General features: G+C 49.6%; 1 protein-coding gene and 1 pseudogene across 1 annotated transcript; both read right to left on the reverse strand.

Annotated features, from left to right (window-relative positions):
- Positions 1-5313: 5313 nt before the first annotated feature.
- LOC139461770 (uncharacterized) lies at positions 5314-6543 on the reverse strand (annotated as a pseudogene).
- Positions 6544-6944: 401 nt separating this feature from the next.
- On the reverse strand, positions 6945-9839 carry LOC139462658 (uncharacterized). Its single transcript, XM_071244488.1, has 3 exons — positions 8291-9839; positions 7661-8047; positions 6945-7300 (listed from the first exon to the last, which is right to left on the reverse strand). The coding sequence occupies exons 1-3, from the start codon at positions 9837-9839 to the stop codon at positions 6945-6947; spliced, it is 2292 nt and encodes a 763-aa protein (XP_071100589.1).
- Between the last annotated feature and the right edge of the window lie 3635 nt (positions 9840-13474).

Raw genomic sequence — 13474 nt, forward strand, 5'->3', positions numbered from 1 at the left:
TTTTCTGGCTTCTTTTAATACATACTAATCATAAGGCTACATGTATGAGTATAGCATATATCAACATGACGCAAAGCAGCCTAATCTAGCTTATCCTTACTGACACTGTGATCAGCCTAAAACGGTACTTTTACCAGTACAATGACGATAAACTTGAAAATATTCGTGTTACGAGGAAATCACCTAACACCTGTCCCGATGTGATGACCTCACATCTGCCCGAGCATTCTCATGTCACACGAGCTGGGTGTGGTCTCAAACTATTGCTGTTAGTGTACTCTGTTGAGACTTACATACATACATACAGTCAGACTGGTTCTTCTTCTTCTTCTTCTTCTTCTTCTTCTTCTTCTTCTTCTTCTTCTTCGTCTTCTTCTCATTATTATTATTATTATTATTATTATTATTATTATTAAATACCGATTAAAATAAAACATCCAGCAAAGGGGGTTTGGGTGATCCTGGCATAGTCAGGCTGGTTAGGCACATCATAACCTCAGGGCCCTTGCCCCGCCCCACGCAGACTTCCTTCATTGGACTTAAATCTGAACTTGCTGTTTCCGGTCTAATTTCTCTCCTGTAAACTTGTCATCAGGACTCGTTGTCACTGAAATACTTCAACGAATACACAGGTGGGTAGATCGGCAGTTTTTCAATATATCAATAGCAACAGTTTGTGAAACACTCTATCTTTTTCAACGGGCAGAAAGCATTTTTCTAACATATGCTGGCGAATGGTGAACATATATTTTATCATCAGCTTTAAACCGTTCTGTGTACAAACCACCTTTTAATGAACCAAAAAGACTTTGGGGCGAAAATGTCAATTAAGCTTATAGGATCACTTATTCTATGGCGGTGTATTGTTAGACGATTGACAATGTGCACAGTACATTCTGCCGTTGGCCGACATACATGTACACGCACTGGATAACATCAGCTTTGTGTAAACCACTTACATATAAAACATTATGTTGGTTGGTTGGTTTGTTGTTTAACGCCGCACTCAGCAATATTCCAGCTATATGACGGCGGTCTGTAAATAATCGAGTCTGGATCAGACAATCCAGTGATTGATATCATGAGCATCGATCCACACAATTGACATGTATCAACCAAGTCAGCGAGCCTGACCACCCGATCCCGGTAGTCGCCTTTAACGACAAGCATAGTCGCCTTTTACGGCAAGCATGGGTTGCTGAAGACCTATTCTACCATTATGAGTTTTCTAATCTATAATATTTAAAGAAACGGTTACCTGAACATCATGTTACAAGGTTTTATCAGGTTCCCATCAACATATGCTAGATGTAAGAGGCAATTTAATGGATCAGTTGTTCACGCTTCGGTGACTTGTTTGACTGCATGTCTTGGCATCCGACGGCGTGGATCGTTGCTTATGATATCAATCACTGAATTATCTGGTCAACATCTACTCAGCAGTATTCCAACCGATCCATTTAGTCGCCTCTTGTGCATGCTTGTTGTAAGAGGCGACTAACGGGATCGGGTGGTCAGGCTTGCTGACTTGGTTGATGCATGTCATCGTATCCCAATTGCGTGGATCGATACCGATGATATTAATCATTGGATTGTCTGGTCCAGACTCGATTATTTACACACCGACGTCATATAGGTGGAATATTGCTGACACTACTCACGTACGTTGCGATTCAAACGCTGGTGGGATTTCATACTGAGCAACAGCTACAACCAAGATATTTCTTTATGTAAAACTACAAAATATTCTTTTCTGAAAAACAGTAATTTGTGCGGGGTTAAACAACAAACCAAAGCCCAACAGCTAATGAAACGATCTCGTATATTCTGTACCCGGCAGGTGATCAGCTTGTAGACCTAGCCGGTGTCCCGGTATTAACTCCCCCGTACAAATTCGCCCCTGATGCCCCGGAATCTTCCCTGGACAATCTGTTTTGAAATAAAATCTCCCCCGGGCGGATATATTTCGCGCCCCCCCTCAGTATAAAGTCTCCCCCCTGATTATTCGGTTTGTTGCAGTGTCTTTAAGTACTATATTCTTTAAATAGTTAACTTTAATGAAAGGAGGGTTACTTTAAAAAATAGATTATGAAATATGGTCATAATGAATTGATATTTCAGCATATTTTATTTGGTAACTGTACCTTCCATCAGTAGTAAGGTACATCTGTACAGAACCACCTCAGGATTCTGGAACCACTCAGGATTCTGGAACCACTCAGGATTATAGAACCAAGATGGCGGCACATCCGTTTCCGGTCACGTGACCTGCGCAGTGCATGATGGGTACCTGCGCGTGCCTCCAAGATGGCGGCACCTTCCATCAGTAGTAAGGTACATCTGTACAGAACCACCTCAGGATTCTGGAACCACTCAGGATTCTGGAACCACTCAGGATTATAGAACCAAGATGGCGGCACATCCGTTTCCGGTCACGTGACCTGCGCAGTGCATGATGGGTACCTGCGCGTACCTCCAAGATGGCGGCGCTTCCGTTTCCGGTGGCGTGCGCCTCCAAGAGGGCGTCACTTCCGTGTCCGGTGGCGCACGCATCCAAGAGGGCGTTGCCTCCGTTTCCAGGGAGAAGGAGGGGGAGGGGGGAAACCCGGAGAAGCGCCCGTAAAAGGTGAACGGGATCGACATGGAAAGAAGCGCGTCAAACATCGTTTGTTGTTGTTGTTGTTGTTGTTCTAAACATAGACGGGGTGGCGGTGGTGAAGGGAGGGAGGGAGGGTGGTGGTGGTGGTGGTGGTGGTAAAGGGAGGGAGGGAGGGAGGAAAGGAGGAGGAGACGGGTTCATGGTGTGGGTTGGAGGGTCGTCAAAGCAAAGGAGGAAAGTTGTCTTTCGGGAGAGATGGGTGGCCCTGAAAAGGGCCGTTGGAAAACAAACTGGAAACTGGAAACTGGAAACGACAGGAAACGGCAGGAACACTGGAACACTGGAACACTGGAAAAACTGCAAACGATGGGACACTGGTAAAAAACAGTGGGGTAGCATGGCCCATGCGTTAGTCACTTTGTTCAGATGATCTATCTTCTTCATCCTCTACTTCCATCTCATCCTCGGACTGAAGGTGTCGTCGGCGCTTTGAAGCGTGCTTTCTTGAGAGGCTTCTGATCCGTTTTCTTTTCTCTACAAGAGGTGTGATGCCCGCACGGAGTTGTGCGAGGCATTCTTTTAGGTCGAGGACATCGACGTGCATGTCTTCGATGAGATGAACCACTTGTGTCACGGGTGTCACGGGTGTCACGGGTGCCACGGATGCCACGGGTGTCGACGTGGACGGTGAGTCTTCTTTCGACTGGGTTCTGGGCAATCTGCAGCGAAATGACCCATGGCTTCACAGTTGTAACAGGGACCAAGGTTCCGATTCTCCTGCTTCTCTTGACTGTTCATCTTCGGACAGACATAGTGACGATGACCTTGATGGTGACACTCGAGGCATGTCACTTCAGGGCAGTACAGGTAACTGTGACTGTCGGTCTGGCACTTCATACAACTGTATCGAGCTGACATGATGGGTTTCATAGAATGCAGTGTGTGTGTGTGTGTGAGTGGCTTCGCTCTTGTTTTGTTTTTATAGGAGAGCCACTGACACCCTGCTTCCTGATTGGTTCCCCAGGCAGCGACCCGGTTGGTTCGTTTCGGTGCCTGGTCTGCACCTCGATTTTCCAAAACGGACCGACCCCTGTGTTTCTTTTCCATAGGAAATGGATTTTACCATGGGAGAGAAAGCACAACCCCGGTTCGACCATTCAGAGTCCCGCATGACCCGAGCACGGTCTCTGATTGGTCGACAACCCAGGCTTCGGATTGGTCCGATTTCGATCCGGTTTTTTTTATCGGGGTGTGCATTTCGATCCTGTTTTGTTTTTCTTCATCCTACAGACCACAGAACACGACTATGGGTTTTTAAAAAAATTTAATCCCCCTGCTCACATGAACCAACACCACAAAACAAAAAGTCACAGGATGAGGGGGGCGTCCCTGTGATTTTTGTGAACACGAGGGTATGAACGTCTGTACACTTTGAAAAAAGAAACTTTGTCACTTGGGGTGAACAAGACACTCGACTCTTCTCTTCCGTGCTTCTTGGGACACCAAACGTCTGTATTTTTCGTTCACTTCTCCATCAGGACAAAACACACACAAGTATTTGCAGGGGACTTTGGCGTGCTTCAGATGTTCTTTCCAGGGTTGGTCTGTGGCTTCCCATTGGCGGAGTGCCACACCGCAGCAATAACAGGTCACACAGTCACCTTGTCCTGGATAGAAATAGCCAGTCATGGCCATGTCATACGGGGTCTGGGTCATCTGTTTAGGCCACGTTTTAAAAGACCTCAGACGTTCTTGAAATGATTCATAGTGAGGATGAGAAGGATGACACAGGGTGTAAGAAGGAAAAGGTCCCTCCAGAATGTCACTGAGTCGCCACGTGTCGTCCCTAAAGAGGGGACGTTTTCTCGCTTCTTGTTCTCTCGCCTTTTCAGACACCCACTCGGAATCGGTGACGACATCTCGGGAGGATGACATGGCATTCATAGAACGTCTTTGCTCCATGATGACGGTGACTTCACTGAAAGAAGGTCTGAGGGTTCGCCTGCTTTTATGAAACTCTCCACCCTACTCCCTTCAACGGAAGGTCATGACCTTAGCTTCCACCTCCTCCACCTCCTCCACCTCATCACGTGACGTCATCCTGTGTTTGGGTTGACGGACACACGGCATGATCCATGACATGATCCATGACATGACATGACATGGTACACGGGGAGGGGTGTGGGGATCGATGCGTACTGGAATGACTGACACCAGGCAGCTGATCTTTCAAGCATGGCCTTTCTCTTTTATCTATTTTTATTTTCATTTTACACTTGGGTGTGCACTGACATGACAGATGCACCGACAGACAGACAGACGGACAGACAACGTAAACGACATCTCAACTCAACCTCTACCCTCGGTTCGGCACTCTATTGGAGTTGAGATCAATCAAGACACAAAGAGTCAGTTCAATCAATCACTGTTTAATCATGAAAAAACCAATCACAACCAGATACAATGGAAATACGAAAAGTCAATGGAGGAGGGAGTGCTTTGCATGTCCCTACAACAACCACAACAACAACAATAACGCGACAACGTTTTCCTCTTCCATCTTCAAGCCCATAAGAGGTGGTCCTCCCTCAAACATGTGAGAGGTCCATCCGTTCAACACGTACAGTCTATGGCCTCCCTGAAACAGACATGACACATCACTTTATCACGGTTGCAGCTTACGTGTTGACAAGTTCTTCGAGTGAAGAGGAGGATCACCATAAGATGTGATCCTCAGCAGATGTGATAGGCATGTCATCATGTGTCATTATGCTGTCATAGGTCAACATACTACAAGTACAGTCTATGAGCTCCAGACCACAGACATGACACATCACTTGCCCGCTGTTGCAACTGATGTATCTTAGCATGTTGTTGTGTCGGCAAACACGACATCCGCGTTGTAGGGGAGTGAGTTGAGCTTCTCCATAAGGATCCAGGTCAACGTTGTCATCAACATCATCATCATCATCATCATCGTCGCAAACCAGGGGCGTACCTGAGGAGTAGACATGAACATCTTCCGGGGATGCTGGTGATCAAGAAGCCTCAAGCAGGGGGAGCGTGTCCAGATCCATGGAAGGGAGAGTGGCCAGCTTGAGCGCTTCATGATCATCACGGTCACCCGTCGCCATCGTCACAGGGGCATTCGGTGAATAGGTGGGCTCCCGAGGGGTTTGTTCCCACCACTGTTCTAGCATGGACTGGGCTGAACTGACATCAGGGGTCCTGTCAATCATAGGACAGAGTCCATTTATCATAGGAATAGGTCATGAATATGAATCACATCAACAATGACTGAGACAAAGAAGAGCAGGGTACTTACAGTTGTTCTTGAGGAGAGATCTTCAGAGATAATTTCTTCCGTGATCGTCTTTTTGCAGGCGTTGCAGGTTTCAAAAAGGATGTCCCCATCGTTTCGATGTCTGTTGTCGCTGCAGCCGTTGTTGCTGTTGCTGCTGTGGTGGTGGTGGTGGGGACTGGCGCTGTGGTGGTGGTGGTGGTGGTGGTGGTGGTGGTGGTGGGTGTTGCTGCTGCTGTGGGGATCACAACGACTGTGGGTTTGCTTGTCTTTTTCTTCTGGATCTTCTTTATCGTCTTCTTCGATGTACCTTTCTCGGGTTCAGTCAGCTTCCTCATCTTTGAACGTATCTGTTCGCACATCAGGTTGTCGCCCTTCGCACGTAACTTGGCGTACGCGTCGTCGGTCTTCATCTTTAAACACAGCAAGTCGTACACTTCACCCCACAGTTCAGCAGTCATGTCACCGTTCCCATCTCCACTGCTTCCTTGGCCACTCATGTCGCTTCGTGTCTTGTCATTCAACCGTTTCGACATGATGTTGTCCGGATGTTCTGTTCGTTGTTGTTGTTGTTGTTGTTTCTTTCCAAGTCTTCACGGAGGTGTGTCAACACTTGATGGTACTCTCTCCAAACACGTGTTTCTTCCAGATAAAACGCCAACAACCAACACAACGTGAGGAACATCAATCAGAGGGGGCGATGTGGTTGCTTGGTCTGTTCAGTGAAAAGTGATGACCGGAGAGCATCGGTCATATTAAAAGCCACGGAGGTCCTGCTTTCTGATTGGCCCGTTCCGGTGTCTGGTCTGAGTCTCCATTTTTCCAAACTGGACCAACCCTTGTGTTTCTTTTCCATAGGGTTAGGCTTGTAGCGTGAGAGAGAAAGCACAACCTCGGTTCGACCAATCAGAGCCCACCATGGCTCGAGCACTGCCTCTGATTGGTCGACAACCCAGGCTTCGGATTGGTCCGATTTCGATCCGTTTTTTTTTTCTGTAGGGGTCCATGTTGATTCAGTTGCAAACCCCTGTCATGAATTTTTTTTTATAGAAAGTCGTCTCTGTACCCAAAGGGGAGCGTGTCTACAGGTAGGCCTGTGGTTTCGTCATAGACGACACGTCGCTTGTCGTACACGGTATGATAGTCTTTTCGGGTGGGGCGGGTCACGAGTGCGTTTTCGTGCCGAGGTCCTTTTCGAATGATCTGATGAGGGTAATCCAAACTGATTTTCTCCTCCTCCTCTTTCCCAGGCCGTTGTCCCAGTATCAGTCCTTTCATGGTGTCAAAGTTGAGATGGCGTTGGTTTCGGTAATTCAAAGTGAACCCTCGCACTTTGCAGGTCGTGCGCGTTCCATCGGGTCTGGGGTTCATTAACTCATAGCCATAGTTTTTGGGACCTCCTGACACAAACGTCTTGATGGTGTTTCCATCCAGTTCATCCGTAAACTCACCCAACGAATGACCCAGCTCTGGATTCGCGTCGTGGGGTCGATGAATGTAAATGACGCTGTCCATGTCAAAGTACAAGACCCTGCGGCCCACCAGGGCAAGGGTCTCGTACAGCTTGAGACGTGCTTGGGCGGTGACCCAAGCAGCGATGGCGACATTGAAATGAGAATGAGGGGTTTGGAATTCTTTCTGCTGGGTATAGGTCACTTCCACCATGTGTTCGTTGACAACGGTCACATCCTCGATGGTATTGCGGTCATCCCTCCACAAGGCAAAGTACTGTACAGGATCGTTCATATAGACGTTCTGACTGTAGTCTACCCGTTGCCCAAACTTGCCCCAGAGCGAATTCAGTTGCATCTTGGCAATCGTGCGACGTCCTGGATTTTTTTCGATGCAGTCCTTGTCCAACCAAATGCCTTCTTTGTCGTAGATCTGCTGGATGTAAGCATCGTGATCCGTACATCCTTCGGGGTATCCGCTGGCTTCGAGCTTCTCCTTGAAATGTCGATCGATGTAAGTGTCAAAGAGTCCCACTTGCTGGGTGCCGGGGTCATGCTGTGCAAAGGTGTCAAAATGCCAAACGTCGTAGATCTGAAGCACCCGGTAGTCATACTTCTTCATGGCTTCCTGGAGTTCTACGGTGGCGTACGTCCCCACCCATGACCTCTCTTCGTCCGTGTGCTCGCAGGGGGAGTCTGACCGGGTATCGGCACACGTACGGCACAAAGTACAGAGCAGTTTGCCACCCGATCTGTAAGGCAGTAGCGGATGGTAGAGTCGTTTCGGGGGTAGGACACGGCATTGGATCAGACCTTTCAGTTCAAACAACGTGTCCACAGGGGGTTGATGGAGAAGGGTCGGGTGTCCCGTGGGAAACGCTCCGGTCTTACAAATGTAGGGATAAAGGGAACAAATATCGATGTACTTGATGGTTTCACCTTCTTGGGCTTCGTAGCATAATCGCGTGGCATTGGTGCGTCCTCCATAGAAGGCGTCGCGAGGGTTGAGCGGCCCAGGGACGTGACTACAGTGGGGTCCCTGCAAGAAAGCACGTAGAGCGGAGTCCTCCCGTTGCATTTTCGTAAACTCGTGCTCCCACAGGGCGACGATCCGTTTCACCTCAGGGTGTTGACTCAAGAGACTCAAGCGGTAGTGGGTGTCGGTGTAACGGGCTCCCAAGGACGTGCCCAGGACGGGATGCGGTTTTCCACGTTGGGTCTTGTGACAGGTCTTGCACCCATGCCAGAAACAGCCCAGGAATTCGTAGATGGTGCCTGTCGCTGGATTGTACCCATCCACGCTGTACCGATGTTGGCCCTCTCCACAGGTGAACTCTTTTTCACCGCCATTCCTGGCGTGCTGGAGGTGCAGATGGGGGTCCCTTTCCATCAGATAGTGGAGCCAGTGCATACAGGCCTGGGAATAGTTTCTCTTGGGTTGGTAGCCTTGAGGTGGAAGAATGGCGATGGTATTGGGTTTCAGGTCGTGTTTTCGGAAGGATTTCATGGTGAACGCAGCAGCTGTCATCACTTCCACAAAGGGATCCATGCCATTCTGTCGGAAGTCGGCGCATCCCCGTCTCAAAATGTCCACATCGCTCTGGCAGTAAGCTAAAAGTTCTTCTTGTAAGTCGAACAAGGCTCCTTCTTGCACTTTTTGGGTATGCCACTGGAGGAAGGCTGTGCGTTCCGCGGGAGACATGCCATCGGGATCGTACGTGACGGCTGGTGGATAGGGACCTCTGTAGGTCTGATTGACTCTCGTCATCTGCAAAATTTGTTGGCCATGTCGAATCTTGGTGGGGAGTGTCACCAGGAGGGGGGACAGACCCTTCAGGATTAAGTGTAAATCATAGGATCGTGCATTGTGGGCCATCACATAAATGCGATCCTCCTTCGGGACTGTATGGCAGGAGGTGTTCTTGTTCTTTGGCTTCTTTGTTTTCTCCACTTCCATCACCTCTTCCACCTCTTCCACCTCCTCCGCCTCCTGCTGGGATGATGTATGCCGTTGACGTTTGGAAGCGTACTTTCTTGCGGGGGTGCCATCCCGTTTTCTTTTTTTCCCCAGGTGGGCTGTTGTCCCCTTGCGTGTGCTGCCCTCCTCTTCCTCTGGGTTGGGCTTCTTCTTGGGTATTTCAGACAACGTGGTCAACCACACACACACATCATGTCGCGTGGTGGGCCCTCGAAACACGATCTCACGGCTGGGACCATACCCTTCTTCTCTCCATGGACAGTGTTCGCACAAGTTCTTGCTCACTTCACTGATGCATTGTCCACATCCTAGTTGCACCACGCACAAATTTGGAATGTGCTCCCCCGTGTCTTGCATGCATTCAAAATCGTAGAAGACGTATTGGACGTCGTCTTGTACGTGATGTTGTTCCTCTTCCCCCTCCTTCTCCGCTTCCTCTCCCCCCTCCTCCTCCCCCTCCTCGTTTTCTTCATGGAGAGGCGTCATGTAACAGCGATGGTCTGGGGTCATGGGTTCTCAGCACACCAAGCAGGGATGTTCTTCGTCGAAGCACTCGTGGTGAACCATGGGGGTCTCCAAGACGCGGACCAGCTGAAAACAGTTCGGGCACCTGTGAATCGATTCACAGGCGCTGGGTTTTCCCTCTAACGGTGACTGGAGATGTCGGGTGTAACACGTTGGATTGGGGAACCAACCTTGACATGTCAAGCAAGGGATCCCGTGCTCTTCCTGGGGTCCGCAATAGCTAGAGTAGAAGCAGCGGTAACAGCGGTATTCCTTGGTGCAGGGATGTTTTTCGGGATGGTCGTAACGTTTGTCGCAGCGTTCACAGTAATGGACAGAGCCATAAAAAGCGGACATGGAAGTGATGACATCGTAGTGCTGATCATGATGGTATAGATGCAGCACCCTGGCGTGAGGTGGAGCCTCATCACACTTGTACAACAGTCTCTGACCCACCTCTTGACTGTAGACTTTCAGTTGATAATGCAGGAGGGTCAAGGCCCGTCCCACGCGTGCGAGGTCGTCCAGCCCCCGACAGGGACCTTCAGGCAGGCCAAGGCGTCGAAACAAGACCCGTGCCCGTATGCCTTGAACGTCGTCGCGATTCGTTCTCGTCAGTCTCATTCGCTGGGCGGTCCATGCTGGGGTCAGAGGGTGAGGCTTGTGGGCATAATGCTGTGCCACCACCAGGGCCCGTGCCAAACAGGATTGATCTTCGTTCTTGATCCGTACGATGCACTTTTTGCGTGTTAAAAAAGCTTCGAGTCCAATCACGTTTTTCAGCCGGGGAGCACCACTGCCCGATCCTAGCCTGTCGGGATCTGCGACGTGTACTAAAGTCACATCCATGGTGTCATCGATGTTCAGGTCTTTATTGGACTGTTGGACTTTTTCCACGGCCTGTAAAATATTTACCCCATGGAGATCTTCAAAACGTCGAAATTTTATCCGTATGGGAGTGTTCAAAGCGGGATGATCGATACCTAGACCAATACGATCTCCCTTCTGACCTGACATCTGTTCATAAAAGTCATCGATCACCCTGTCAAATAAAGCTGGCAGTTCCATGGGTACGCGTTCCGGTGGTACGGTGTCCAAGTAGTCTGGGTTGAAAGTCAAACGATAGGTATGATTAGCAGTTCTTAACCGTCTGGAGCGGGTGGTATCTTTCCTCTCCAAACGATAGGGCGAACTTTGGTTGCTCGTCATGATACCGGTGTGTGTCTGATGAACGCCTGTACTCTAAGAGGGTCTGAACGTCTGATGGATGGACAACCCTTCCCCAAAACAGGATCGAAATCGGACCAATCCGAAGCCTGGATTGTCGACCAATCAGAAGACAGCATCGGCCAATCAGAAGACAGCACCCGACCCGAGTTGTGCTTTCTCTCCCATGGTAAAATCCATTTCCTATGGAAAAGAAACACAAGGGTCCGGTCGTTTTGGAAAACCGTGGTGCAGGGCAGGCACCGGAACGAACCAATCGGTGCGTTGCGTTTTGGACCAACCAGGAAGCAGCCAATTTCGATCCGGTTCTTCCCCCATAAAACAAGAGTGGATTCGAGTGGCCCAGTGTCACTTGTAAAATTGATGTGATAAAATCAAGAATGGCTGAAACAAAGAAGAGTGGTACGACGACGCGTGGCGAAGATGTGGGGATGGATAGTACAGATACTCGTGGATGTTGGAGTAAGAGTCATGCCGAGGAGGCGGTGTCACTGCTCAGTCAAACGCCATCGCACTATTATCTACACTTTGAAAGAAGGCTCGCTTCGTTTGAGACGTGGCCCACGCAAATGTATCAGACTGCTGAAGAGATGGCTCATGCGGGCTTTGTCTACACTCAGGGTGCCGATGGTGTGTGCTGTTTCCAATGTGGTGTGCGGCTGAGACAATGGGCACCCCATGACAATCCTTGGGCGGCACATCACACGTGGTCCCCAGACTGCGATTACCTCAAGCTAACCGGGCTGGTGAAACACCAGAAGCAACTACAACTACACTATCTCTGCGAAGAGAAACAGAGGTACACGAATGACGTAGCAGAGCCGACTGCCTAGAAGGACGTTTCCCGTGTCCTGCGTTCCCGTTCAAGTTCCCGTTCAAGTTCCTGTTAATACGGCCCTTTTCAGGGCCACCCATCTCACCCAAAAGACAACTTTCCTCCTTTGCTTTACCAACCCAAACAACAATCCAAAACAAAGAACCCACATGACATTCCGATTGACATTCCGATTGGCATGGGAGTGACACACACGTACATCACGTAGGCATTCCCACGTTCATGTCTACCTATGAAGGTCCACCTTCCTTTAGCATTTAGACGACCGTCTATCTCAAAAAAAATACCAAGGCTACCCAAGAAGAAAAAAAAACCGGATCGAAATCGGACCAATCCGAAGCCTGGGTTATCGACCAATCAGAAGCCGCGCTCGGGCCATGGCGGGCTCTGATTGGCCGAACCGGGGTTGTGCTTTCTCTCCCATGGTAAAATCCATTTCCTATGGAAAAGAAACACAGGGGTCGGTCCGCTTTGGAAAACCGAGGTGCTGGCCAGGCACCGGAACGAACCAATCGGGGCTGCGGCCTTGGGAACCAACCAAGAAGCAGGGTGTCAGTACCTCTCCTATAAAACAACAGTGGATTCGAATGGATCAGTGTCACTTGTAAAATTGATTCGAAAAATCAAGAATGGCTGAAAACTGGGATCTGGAGCTAGCCTCAGTGGTGCACCCTTTGCCACTGTGCAAAGGGTGTCCCTCGGAGTTGGAGAAGAAAGAAGCAGTACCGCCATTGCCATTGCCTCCACCATGGCAATGCGGTACATGCCAAGGGGGCCTGCCTGTGTACGCCCTTGGCACAAGGGCACGGGATGGAACATTTCAATGTGTGTACTGTAAGACCATCCTCAAGGACACCTACGTGCGGCGGTTAACGCACACCGGTAGGTGTCCTGTCAGGAGACAGATGAATGTCCACCCGTGCCTTTGCACCATGGCGTGAACATGCATGTAAACATCAAAACGGCCCTTTTCAGGGCCACCCATCTCTCCCGAAAGACAACTTTCCTCCTTTGCTTTGACGACCCTCCAACCCACACCATGAACCCGTCTCCTCCTCCTTTCCTCCCTCCCTCCCTCCCTCCCTTTACCACCACCACCACCACCACCACCCTCCCTCCCTCCCTTCACCACCGCCACCCCGTCTATGTTTAGAACAACAACAACAACAACAAACGATGTTTGACGCGGTTCTTTCCATGTCGATCCCGTTCACCTTTTACGGGCGCTTCTCCGGGTTTCCCCCCTCCCCCTCCTTCTCCCCGGAAACGGAGGCAACGCCCTCTTGGAGGCGTGCGCAACCGGACACGGAAGTGACGCCCTCTTGGAGGCGCACGCCACCGAAAACGGAAGCGCCGCCATCTTGGAGGCACGCGCAGGTACCCATCATGCACTGCGCAGGTCACGTGACCGGAAACGGATGTGCCGCCATCTTGGTTCTATAATCCTGAGTGATTCCAGAATCCTGAGTGGTTCCAGAATCCTGAGGTGGTTCTGTACATATGTACCGTACTACTTCCATCCTAAAGTAATTATAAGACATAATCATACCAAAGAAATTTGAATGAATATATTTCGTGA

This window comes from Haliotis cracherodii, unplaced genomic scaffold (genome assembly GCF_022045235.1).
Source record: "Haliotis cracherodii isolate W230 unplaced genomic scaffold, xgHalCrac1.p SCAF_15, whole genome shotgun sequence".
NCBI classification, from domain to species: domain Eukaryota; kingdom Metazoa; phylum Mollusca; class Gastropoda; order Lepetellida; family Haliotidae; genus Haliotis; species Haliotis cracherodii.

Excerpts from the sequence above, each read along its gene's own strand:
- LOC139462658 (XM_071244488.1), bottom strand. The coding sequence starts at position 9,839 with ATGACCCCAGACCATCGCTGTTACATGACGCCTCTCCATGAAGAAAAC. Across the intron at positions 8,048-8,290 it reads ATGCTACGAAGCCCAAGAAG|ACTCCCCCTGCGAGCACACG; the intron begins GTGAAACCATCA and ends ATACCCGGTCAG. Across the intron at positions 7,301-7,660 it reads TGGGCAACGGGTAGACTACA|GAGGTCCCAAAAACTATGGC; the intron begins GTCAGAACGTCT and ends CGTTTGTGTCAG.